At 39.1% G+C, this 12,780-nt stretch overlaps 1 protein-coding gene across 1 annotated transcript in view; it reads left to right on the top strand.

The window, feature by feature from the left end:
- Window positions 1–12,780, top strand: part of MRRF (mitochondrial ribosome recycling factor) — a 53,623-nt gene that overhangs the window by 15,923 nt on the left and 24,920 nt on the right. Inside the window, exons 4-5 of the mRNA XM_063082275.1 lie at window positions 880–998; window positions 7,051–7,142. Coding sequence (XP_062938345.1) covers window positions 880–998; window positions 7,051–7,142 — 211 coding nt within the window. The remainder of the gene's footprint in view (window positions 1–879; window positions 999–7,050; window positions 7,143–12,780) is intronic.

Genomic DNA, 12,780 nt, shown 5'->3' with positions numbered 1-12,780 from the left:
GGGATCTAAGCACCAAAATCAAGGGTGGTTTAAGGGAATGGTTCCAAACTTGACTGTGTGTCAGAATCATGTGGTGAACTTTAAAAATATTACAGCCTCCCCCCAAAATCATAGGCTTCTAAGCCTCTACTGAATCAGGATCTCTAGGCTGGGGCACAGGAATCTAAATTTAAAAACTCCCTGGTGATTCTGATGCCCAGCCAGATTTGAGTTCCACTCATATAATGAAAAGACCTTGATTGATATCAGAATTAAGCACACCTGAGTTTGGGTCTTGGCTCTTGATTGTTTTTCCTTTTGCTAGCTCTATGATCTTGGTTGATTTATCCTTCCCAAGACTCATTTTCTCACGTGTAAGGTAAAGATAGTGATACAGTGTTACAGGGCGGTTGTAAGAACTAAAAGGAATAATAAGAGATACCTTTTTTATCCCTAGTTTTTGGTGTGTATTTTCAGCTGCAATCCTTTAGTCACAGTCCTCACTTTAATCCTATAAGGTAGTTATTTTTTGACTAATTTGGAAACCAAAGCACAGAGAAGATAAGTAACTCACCTGAGGTTTCATAGCTAAATGGTGAAGTTGTTGGGGGTGGGGGGTGGTGATCCACTCTGAGTCCTGTGTCACAGGAAGCCTCTCAGGTCCAGGCGCACCAGGATGGTTGGCCACCCTAATTACTGGTGAGGAGTTCTAACATAGTTCTGTCAGTGTTTCAAGCTGTCTATCGCATGACACTGCTGTTCCTATGAAAGCCCCTTGAACAGTCTTGTCACATTGATAAGGGACCCCTAAATGTTTGTTGAATCTGAATTAGGTAGGAACATAGATGTGGGGCTACTAAGGTCCTTCAGAATTCTAAAACCCTATAATTTTTCTTTTAGGATCACTTGATCATGTTACTGTGGTAACTGCTGATGGGAAGCTTACTTTAAACCAGATTAGCCAGATCTCCATGAAGTCGCCACAGCTGATTTTGGTGAATATGGCCAGCTTTCCAGAGGTAAGGTGACCTTGCTAAAAGGGTCCCTGTCCGTGGTCTCTTTTGGAATGAAGGAAGCGAGGTCAGGTCAGGAGGAAGTGTTCCCTTCAGCTTGAGATGAAACAAGAAAGAAGACATAATAAAGAGAACTTAATGATAAAGAAAAGCTCTCTTCCTGTTTCTAAATTCCTTTTCTGTTAAACTGAAATGCCAGGCAAGTAATTTGAATACTGAAACAGGCCCCACCTAAGAAAAACAATAATGGAAATGCAGTGATTGGCACTTGACCAATGTGAGGGGAGTGCTGCTAAACTGGAGAGCCTGTGCCCTGTCTTGGGGGGCACCTCTGCCCAGTGCCTACTGATCATTGCCAGCAGAAATGTAGGCCTGGTAACCAGTGTTACTGGGTATTATGATTTGTATTTCTAGAAGAAGCTGATTACCCAAATTTTTATGTGAGATCTTTGTTCATTAAATGTTGATAACTAATTCAGTTTTCTTTTTTTTTTTTAAGACTGTGAGACAAATAAAACATTAATGGCCCAGATATGGCTTAAGAGCTACCAATTTGTGACCTATGCATTAGTGTTTGGAGCAGACCTTCCAGGAATTTTCCTTTCAAACTAGACTGACCATTGCAGAATATTGCATGGAGCACAGTGCTTCCAAGACTGGAAGGTGGGTTGCATTAGATCATCGCAACCTTGCGGCTTTTTGATTTTAAGTTTAGTTGAAGGAGATAATTGGGCTTTTCCTTATTGGTCCACTAGGAATGGGCCTAGTTTGTGAGTCCTAGAGGACCTGGAATCTGGTCCCATTTGTACTGACAATAGGCTGTTTGACCGTGGGCAAGTTGCTTTATGCTCTGGGCCTCCATTTCCTCATCTGTTTACGTGAGGTGAAGGAATCATCCTGTTCTGATTGTCTGTTTCAGTAGTACTATTCCAAACACATAAACCAAGTTGAACTTGCTGGATTCAACAAACAAGGTGAGAGATAGGAAAAAGGGAAAGCCTTTGCTATGAATATGCTGTTTCATATCCGAGGGCTCTGTAGCTAATGTGCCAGGAACATCCGTGAGGATGCTGTTACTACTTACCCACTCTATTCTCCATATTGCAGCCAGAGTGAGCTTTTAAAAATACATATTGGATTATGTCATTCCCATGCTTTAGATTTATCATTGGCTTCAAGTAATCTTTAAGAAAATGTCCAGAATCTTTATTGTGGCCTAGGAGGCTTTGCATGATCTGTCCTCTGCTTTTCTCTTCAGTCTCTGCAGTCTTATGCCACTGTCATCCTTGCACACTGCTCTAGCCACACTGGCCTTTCAATTCCTCAAACATACCAAGCCGTTTGCATCCTCGTTGTTGCTTGGAACATTCTTGCCTGGCTAGTTGGTACTTATATTTTGGATCACAGCTTAAATGTCATTTTCTCAGGGAAGCCTTCCGTAAGCTACCCAATGTAAATTATTTCTCCACACTAAGCTCTCTTATACAGCACAGTTCTTTTTCTTCCTTGCACTTATCACTATTAATAATTATACATTTATTTACATGTTTATTTTCCATCTCACTTTCACTAGATGTAAGCTTGGAATATAGAAAATCATATCTAACTTGTTTATTGTGTCCAGCACCAAACACAGTGCCTGGCACATGGTAGTACTCAGTAAATTTTCCTTGAATGGATGAATACGTGACCTTAGGGTGATGGAAGGGAGGTACTCATTTCTGGTGTTGCTGAGGAGCAGAGAAATAGACAAAAAGGGAACTGACAACTGTTTCCCTTTCTGGCCCCCTCTGAACCACTGAGGCCTCTCTGCCTTGTTCATATAATCCCATAGGTACTGCAGGCCAATTTAGGGAATAGCCTCCTAATTACACAGCTTGAAGACCTCATCAGGCAGATTGCTTTTCAGAGCCAGCCACTTCTGTTATTAAATAGCAAATGGCATTCATGGGAGAGGCACCTGATTGGCCACCAGAGCATCTTATGAGGCAAGAAGAGATATTAACAGCTTAATTTTTTCTTAGGACGTTGGAGTATATCTTCATTTTTCAACCAAAGCATCTTCGCCATTTCTCCAAGTTGAAATTCCGTGGGTTTTGAAAGAACCTTTATAAGCATCTTAGTAGAGAGGTTCATTTGTAGGGACAGAGTGGGGAAGTATGAGTTACATTGTCTTTTCAATTCTTTTATCTCATCTGGTGTATATATTAAACAAATAACTCTAACTAAATATTTCCTTCCTCTAGCTTAGAAGCTGTCTGTAGAGTACCCAGGTTCATAGCTTCAAAATGCTGAGCTAATCTCTCTGTGTTTATATAATTCCTTTCTGTTTCACATGCTGTTGGCTTTCTTTCCAAACCCAAGCATTTCTTTGTCATGCTGTAGTGACACAATGCAGATTTACATGCATAATCTTTTCAAATGCATTGAAAACAGAAAACTGTGTTGCATTTGTTTAACATGTGTCCTGCTTGATAAATGATACACACGGTTGCTGCCTTTCATAAACTTGCCTGCAGCTAGAGTTAATGATGGGAAAGAAAAGAAGTGAATAAAAACCACAGCATGATTTGAACAAAACAAGGCAAATAAAAAAAAATTCTGTAGGCTCCATTATTGCTGTCATGGAGGGAAGAGAGCTAATGCATATTGACTGTCTACTGTGTTGCCAGTCACTTTCTCTTGTTTTGTTTCATGTGATCAACACAGGTAGTTTGTAAAATTAGGCATTATTTATTCCTTTTTTTTATTGGTTATGAATATTCATGACATACAAAGCTGATTGTCACCCCTCGTGCTTGTGATGTGGGGGCCAGATTCATACTGGCTGTATACCCATTACCATAAATTGCATTTGTATTCCGTGTCCCCCACCCAATAATCCCCACGCTCCGTCCCCCTCTCCCCTTTACCCCCACTCCACTTTGTAGCCCATAGAATGTTCTCTCCCTCTGCAAGTCCAAAATGCATTACTGTGGTCTGTGCTTTGCTTATTTCACTCATTATAAGTTTCTCCAGCCTCATCCAGGTTGTTGCAAATGGGAGTATTTCATTTTTTTTTATGGCCAAGTAGTATTCCATGGTGTATATATACCACAGTTTCCTTATCCAGTCATCCATCGATGGACATTTAGGTTGGTTCCATTTTATAGATGAGGCTCAGACAAGTAAAATATCTCCCTTAAGTTCACACTGCTGTGATAGAGCCAAGATTTGAACATAGTTCTGTTTGATACAAAAGCCTGTGCTCCTTTGACCATTCATTCATTAATTCAACACATGTATTTCAAGTCTCTGTAAGTGATTAGGTTCTATTTGAGGTGCTGGGAATTCCTTGATAACTGAGATAGACTAGATGTCTGTTTTCATAGACCTTACGTTCTAGAGACTCATTGAGATATAAAGAAAATGGAAGGGCAGTAATTGATATGGCACTAACAGTTGACTTGAACCCAGATTCTCAAGGATTTGTTCACCTGTTTACAAAAGTTTTATCATCTTTTGTCCTTTAGCGTAGATTAGCTTAAGAATAGCAATGACAGACATCGCTAATTGATCACAGCATGCTTCCTTGCCTGACTCCAGACGGGATCTATGATCTTTCTCAAAACAGTACTCCAAGCAGCCACAACCAGTTGGTCAGTGTTGCCATTTGCCCTGGGATACTGGTAAGAATCCCTTCAGTGAGGGGATAGAGGCCAAGATAAGAGATGGAAATTCTACAGGAATGTATGCCTTTTTTGTCTGAACCATGAGTAATTCGGACATCATGTTGGGAAAATGATTCTAATTCCCTGAGGTTCTGTGTCCTACCATATCAAACAAAAATACACATATCTAGAATATGTTAGAAGTACTACCTCTTTCAGTAGGTTTCTCTGTAAAATGAAACCTTGATTGATTCACATGTTTTCTTCATATGAAAAGACACAGAAGAGTTAAAGTATAAAATAAGGTTTTGAGTGGTTGTATACATAAAGTAAAGGAGATGAGTTTTTCTAATAGATCTGAACCAGATCATTAAATTATTCATTCAGCAAGCTTTAACTGAGCACAGAACACGTACCTGGCACGTGCCTTGTACTAGGAAGGTGTAAGTATTGAGACGTAGTTCCTGCCCACTTGGTGTCAGCAGTGGATGCTCTTGTGTCTACAGGGGAAGGTTGTGTGGAAACACTTGGGCAGACTGTGAAAGGGAGGAGGTGATGGTGGGATGTTATAGCAGCGAATTATCATTCATTGAGAAGTTACAGAAGAGAATTGGGAGATTTGAGATTAGGCCTGAGATTAAAGTAGAGATCCTCTCTTTATTGTTAACTTTAGAAATCTGTTTAATTTTATTAAGGAAGATGGCAGTTCTTTTGCAGAGGAAAATTAATTTCATTTCTTTATCCAGCTCTTTTATTTACCTCTGCCATACTCTTTATACACCAGACCTGATTCCAAATTATTTTTGGCTGTATTTTTTAAAAAATCAAATCCCTATGTTACAATTACTGAATACATTGAGCTCGGATATCTGGAGAAACCTATAGACAAATTGACATCATTGGACTCAGTCTCTATTCAGTTTCCTCTTCACTCTGCCAGTAACTGGCAGTATGATGGGTGGGTCCTCTCCCCATCTCTCTTGGGCTGTTAGGGAAGACCATGTCTGTGCTTAGGGATGTGCCCTTATCCTACAGGTCCTGGTAGACACAATGAAGGGGCTGTGCTTGGTTATGTCAGAGGTCCCTTCCAGCTCTGATAATCTGTTGTCAGAGGTACCATTTTAAGAACTATTTTAAGCAGGGGCCACACTGTTAGATTCTGTGTACAGCCTTCCAAGGGGATTATTCATCCGTATGTGGAGGTTCTGGTTTGTTTCTTTGACTTTATAGTAATGCGTCACATAGGTGTAGAATTAAGGTTATTTAAAACAAAATGGATAAGCATTTTAGGCACCTCCTCCAAAAAAAAAAAAAAAAAAAAAGTAAAATAGATATATATCAACCACCTTTTCCTTGAACCAGAAATTCTAAGGAGGAACTCAAGGCTGAGAATTGGCTTGTGAATACACGTGATGTGGATTGGCTCTGGTCAAACCTAAAATTCTTTTGAAAATGTCAGAGGCCTTGTTTTCATGAAATCCAATTGTCATGCCAATGAAGTACCTCTTTTCTACACTGCTTTCTCCTTATCCTTTAGTATTGCATACCAGGTGCAGTTATAATGATGTTGCTTGAGTGTGAGGTGAGACATCAGTATGCCAGTATGCCAGTTGGTGCATTAGTGAGCAAACCTGTCAGAGAAGCCCCTGAAGGATGTTGGACAGGATGCATTTAGCACTGCATTGGCTAAATGGTGACATCAGCTCATATGCATTGCCATTTAATTACATCTCTGAGGTTTAGGTGCCACATGGTCTCAGATTATGAAATGGCAACTCAGAGAGGTCAAGCTTATTGCTCAGGGTCACATGGTTATAAGAGATGGGATTTGAACTGAATTCTTTCTGACTCCAAATTCCATGCTTTTGACTACTATACCATACTACCTTTCCTGGAACATACACCAGCAGAGATTCATTGCTCATTCCACAACATGAGTGAGTTGGTGTGAGTGTAGATGCGAATGAGTTAAATTTATTTACTCATTCCAGATCGGCACTGGTATATTTTGAGTGTAAAATGTCAACTGAAGTTTTTAACGTATGAAATCTTTCATCTGTCTTTACACCAGTCTTTGCACAGACCAACCCCCCTCCCTTGAGAATTTATTGTGGTTTTGATCTGTGTTGCCTCAGACCATTGAAATCTTTTCAAAGAAGCAGAGCTGTTTTCTTTTTCTTTTTTCTTTTTCCTTTTTTTCTCCCTCAATACACTGGTACCAGGAGTGGACATAGTTTGCTATTCAGCTTGATCAAAGCACTCTACACCCATGTAACTTCCTGATCTTACTGGTAACAGAACTAAATGTTTCCATGTTCTGCCAAGATGGGTTGCCAGTTATCGACAGAGGGCTTGCATCTGGTAATAATTATTTACTAATTCTGTGTACCTTTTGATCTGGTTTTCAGTGTACAGCTGCAGCTATCAAGGCTATAAGAGAAAGTGGAATGAATCTGAACCCAGAAGTAGAAGGAACGCTAATTCGGGTACCCATTCCCAAGTAAGTTTGGCTGAAATGCACATATTTTGATGAAATGGTGTGGTTGTCCTTGGAAGGAAACCAACATCCTGCTATACTGTTAGGCTGATAGCATACCTTATCTACACTTTTCATCCTGGCAAACATCTTTTGAGAGCCAGTTTACTGATTCAGAAATATTTATTGAGTGCCTATTATGTAGCAGATGCGGGGAGTACAGCAGTAAGTTTGAGAAATTTCTTGTCGTCATGTAGTTTACATTCCTGTTGGGAAGATGGGACAAATAAATAGATAAAATCAGTCCAGATGATGAAATGCTATGAGGAAAGAAAAAGCAGTGGAATCCAATAGAGAGTAACTTGGTGAGGTTAATGGTGGAACGGGCAACTTTAGCCTTGGAGGGAGGACTCTTTAAGGAGGTAACATTTTTGCTAAGAGCTAAGTGATGAGGAAGAGCCAGCCTAGGGGAAGAGTATTGCAGGCAGAATGAACAGCAAGCACAAAGACCCTGAGTCAGAAAAAACCTTGACACTTGTAATCTCTAATCCATATTCCTTGAGGAGTTATTTTATATTAGTCCTTGCTAGTTGAAGAATTTTAGGCATATGAACAGAATATTTTTAATTATATAAATATGGAGAACTTAAAGGTTTAAATGAATGAAAATATATGTACATTTTTAGATTAAAAAAAAGAAGAGAAAAGACAAGACCTTGGTATGTTTGAGAAAGAGAAAAGCCAGTGTGTCTGAAACTCGGTGGGAGACAGTGGTCAGAGAGGAAGTTGGACTAGTCAGTAGAAGCTGATGGTTTAGGTTTTATAGGCCATGGTAAGGAGTTTGGGCTTTGTTCTAATTGTGATGGGAGGCCATTGGAGGGACTTAAGCAGGGGAGTGACCTGATCTGTTGTTGACTATGCAAGGGTCTCTCTGGCTGCTGATTAACAAATGGTGTGTAAAGGGGATGGAGTGGATACAAGGAAAACAGTCAGGAGGCAACAGCAGCAGTCCAGGTGAGACATAAATCTTCTCAGATGCTATAGCAGAAGATTTAAATCCCTATTCCTACATAGTGCCTCACATACAGCAAGTCCCGAATAAGTGTTGAATTAATTAATTCAGTCATTCAACAAATATTTATTAAGCACTAACTGTATGCCAGGTGCTTTACTAGTTGTTGGGATATAGCAGTAAACAAAATGAACAAGAAGTCCCTGTCCAACCTGATAGTTGAGTAGGCACAATAAACAGAAAAATAACTACATAATGTAATGTCAGGTGATGGTAAGGACTACAAAGAAAAATAAGCCAGGTAAGGAAATAGAGAAATTTGGAGCTTTATTATAGATAGGGAGGGGCAGGAAGGAAGTAACATTTGAGTAAAACCTAAGTGAAATGGATGAATGAAGCTTCCAAATGACTAGAAGAAAAATGAAGTGTAGCACTAGTTGAGTGTCTTTTCGTGCCACACACCATCCTGTATTCCTTTACATACATGAGTATTGCCTCAATTATCACATAGTCCCTATGAAGTAGGTTTTTTCCCAGATATGGAAATTTAGGTTCAGAGAAGTAAAGTAATATCTCTGAGGCCACACAGCTTATGCTGAAGCTGGAACCTAAACCCACGTTTAGTTGATTACAATGCCTCATGGTGTCCCCATGCTAACAACAAGAATTAATTCTAGCACTGAGAGTCCACGAACTCTACCCACTGAACATTTTCCTGCTTATGGCCAGAAAATGGCTATCTTGTTCCATTATGTTTTCAATACTCTGTAAGGCAGAATTAACACTCTGCTTTAAAATCAGGTGAATTGGGAGCAATAAACCTCTAGTGTTCAAGAACCAGATAGACCTGGATTCACGTCCAATACCTATTAGCTTGGTAAGTGCATTGATTTGCTCAGTGAATTTTCTGAGAATATGTCTGTGCCAGGCTGTATGCTGGAGATGTGCAGACCTGATGTTTACCTTCATGGAGCTCAGAGGCTGTGTGCCGGGCCCCTTGTTTATGTTACCTCCAGCTTACTTGTGGACTTATTGTAACCCACAGTTTATAGATGACAAAACTGAAGTTCAGAGAAAAAAAGGAATTCCTCCAAGATCGTGTGGCCAGTAAGTGGCAGTCAGTATTTGAATCCTGAGTTTTTCCATTACCTTTCTCCTGCACTCTGTGTGTAGATGAGTAATTCTAGAAAGTGCTAAGTGTACTCATGGACATTAGAAGCAAGATTTACAAATGGAATAGGTATTAATCAGCAGGTTTATTTTCTAGTTCTTACTCTCCTGTCTGTGAAACCTTGGACATGCCACTTAATCTCCCAGAGCCTTGGTTTCCTCACATACCAGATGAAAGGGTTGTTCTCAGAGGCCTGCCAGTTCCTTCTGAAGCTCCAAAATTCTGTGATGCTATGAATTTGTGCTGCCAAATGCTCATTACTCATTTGGATTCTTCTTCAAGTGGTCCAATTATATGTCATATTTTTTTTTTCAAAGATCTGATTGACATAACATGCACCTCTGTAGCCCCATAGGAGTTAACAATTGCCCTTGATGCGTTATATGTAAATTTGAAAGATTGGTGAGTTTAACTTGAATTTCCAAAGACTTGGAGATCTGTTACATTATTTTTTACATTATTTTATCTTTGTTAATGGGTGTAATCCAAGAGAAAGTTGATGGACCAAAACGGTCTGTTCCTGCAAACCTCATTTTTTATATTCTTTTTTCCCTTTGACAAGGTGGTAGGGTCATGAGGCCCCTTACTGAATTATACCTTTGGTAGTTTTCCAAATAAAAAATGAATGATCTGTTCTTTATTATGTAGGCTGTGTCATGTGAGAGGATAAAGGTTGATTTAGCAGTAAGAAGGCTAAGGTTCTTATTTGGTTTTGGCAGTGACTTCCATACGATTCTGGGCACATCACCCTAGCAGTTTGCTGCCTTCTAGTTCCTTATTTGTAAAATAGGTGAAATAGGCAGAGATTTGGTGAGATTAATGAGAAAACATATTAATTAGCAGGATTTCCTTAGAGTAAAGAAATCATATAAATATAAGATACTAATATTATTTCAGTAAACTTTTAATTTTCTGCATATGTATATGTGTGTATATACATATGCACGTGTATATACTTTTAATTTTCTGTATATATATACACACACACACACACACACACACACACACACACAGAAAATTAAAAGTGTAAATATGTAATTTTAGGAGAAAAGGAAGGAGCTTCGGAAGGGAACTAATATGTTGAGTGTTGAGCACCTGCTGTGTGCCAAGAACTGTTATGTGCCTGATGTATACAGGGAAAGTGGAAAAGTGTAATGGTTAAATTTATGCCTTGGTATCAGGTAAGCATGAAATTGAGTTCCAGCTCTTATGCTTTTTAGCTGTGTGACAGTGACAACTGTCTCTGCTTCTCTGAATCTCAGAGAGCTCATCAGTAAAAATGATAATTTATGGGACTTGCCTTATGTAGTTTTTGGGAGATTTAAATGAGATAATATAAACAAAACTTTTGATGCTTAGTAAGCACCCAATTAATGCTAGCAAATGTTGCTATTTCCTTAATACCCTTTCACAAATAGGTAGGGGAGTATCATTCCCTTTTAGAGATGAGGAAACAGATTCAGAGAGGTGCGGCATTGGCTACAGGTCACACAGTTGGTAATTGGCAAAGCTGTGAGGAGGAAAATAATACACCAAAGCTTATGTTAGGAGATTGGGAGGTGGGGAGCTGAAGAAGCATAAATTCCTGGGATTGGTTTCTGATTATAAAATTTCAAGTTTAGTTCTAGGAAAATTTGCCTTTCTTGATTGATCATGATTCTTCTTCTGCCTAATGATAGTCTACAAGTTTGTTTTTTGTCTTAACTCTGGATGCCAATCACTAAGTTTTATTTTCACTTGCAGAAGAGCTCAGCTACTACTTTACACTGCTGTGATTCTTACATTCTTACTTAAGTGAGTCTACTGAGTATGTGAATCTTACCATAATCTGCATCTGATCTTTTGGGGAAGAAGGCAAAAGATAAATCCTAAGTAAATAACTGTTGCTTTGCCTCACACAGATTTGTCACCTCTCTTCCCCTGGGTGATGGATACACAAAAAGGATTACTCAAAGCACATCTCTTCTGAGCAGTGAGACACCCTGAAGGGTTAACTTCCCGGAATCCTCAAGAGAGAGGCATTCCTCCTTGGAAAATTAACACTGAGCTGGGGTTCTGTCTCGGTATTTACTTTCCAGGCCAGAAAGTTACAGAAAAAGAACATAGGTGGAGTTATGGTTAAGTATAGTTTAGCAATAGAGGCTGGTAACATCAGTGAAATAGCAAAGTGGCATTCCGTAATGCAGTTTGCAAAAGGTTAAGTTGATCTACCAACAAAAGCTTGTTCTTAGCAAATATTGTGTTTTCCTATAGCAGTTTCCTTAGTATTTTTACGTAACAGTAAAGCAACTTTCTTAACATATCAGTCAGTAGGTTAACCTGCTTCAAGGACGTCTGTCCTTGAGCCAACAATTTTGCTGTGATACAATTCTATATCTATATCAGAGACTTTAGCCTGGGGAAAGTTTCTTGTCTTTTGCAAGGTTAACATTTCTATATGTAATTTTAAAAGGTTAAGTTAAACCTAAAACTACAGCGCTTTGGAAACTAGGCCCTGTGAAATACATTTGCTTTATAAATGTTAGTATACTCCACAAATAACTGATCAGACTTGGAGCTTAAGTGGTTCTTAACACCAACTCCTCTTTTCACAGCCTCTGAGAATCAGCTCTGTGTGGCTGTGTGCAAATTTTTATCATGGCTCTCTCAGGTAAAATACCATTGAGCCTCAAGGCTCTGGGTTTTGTCCTTCCCCACTGACAACGTGTATAGCTTTTGTTTTCTTCTCTGGCCAATGTTTTTGTATTTAGGTAAGTCAGTTGACTGGATGGATTCTTTGAATATTCCTGTTAATTGAGATTTATAGAAATAGTTTTCTCTACTTTTCTTTCCTATTCATGTAATCATTTTGGGTACCATTTGTTAACTACCTACACTAGATGTGTGTAGCACCTGGAGGTGCTGAGTTGAATGCATTATGGTTTCTCCCCAAATTCCCACAATGCTATGGAATGAGGAGACTATTCTTAGGCTCATATGACTGATGAGAGACCTGAACCTCACAGAAGTAAATGCCCGATGTCAGATAGCTAGTAAGTGGCAGAGGTGGGATTAGAATTGGGGTCTTTGTGACTGTCCTTCTTCCTATTTTTATCTCCTGATAGAAGATTTATCTGGAATTTCAGTCTTTTTCTTCTAAATCAGGGGCCCTGAAAGGTTTTGAGCAGGGATTCATTTTGTTTTTGTTTGTTTAGGAATTCATTTTGATCTGGACAGATTTCTGCCACCACCATATTCATACCTTCATTATGCTTCCAAACAGACAAACACACACTCATTTACTCATGGTTTTACCAAATGTCAGTGGGAAAACCACACTAACTAGAATAGAGCTGCTTTGGTTTGAGATTGCTAAGTTCATGTCTGGCTTTAAATATAAGGAAATCATGAATTTACCTAAGAGACAAAAGTACATGTGATTGACTCATTCTCCACTGAGCTGACATCCTTGATTTTCCTCTTCTTCTTTTGTCACTGTC

The sequence above is a fragment of the Cynocephalus volans genome, chromosome 17 (genome assembly GCF_027409185.1).
Source record: "Cynocephalus volans isolate mCynVol1 chromosome 17, mCynVol1.pri, whole genome shotgun sequence".
In the NCBI taxonomy this organism is placed as follows: domain Eukaryota; kingdom Metazoa; phylum Chordata; class Mammalia; order Dermoptera; family Cynocephalidae; genus Cynocephalus; species Cynocephalus volans.
This window is presented reverse-complemented; position numbering and strand designations above follow the sequence as displayed.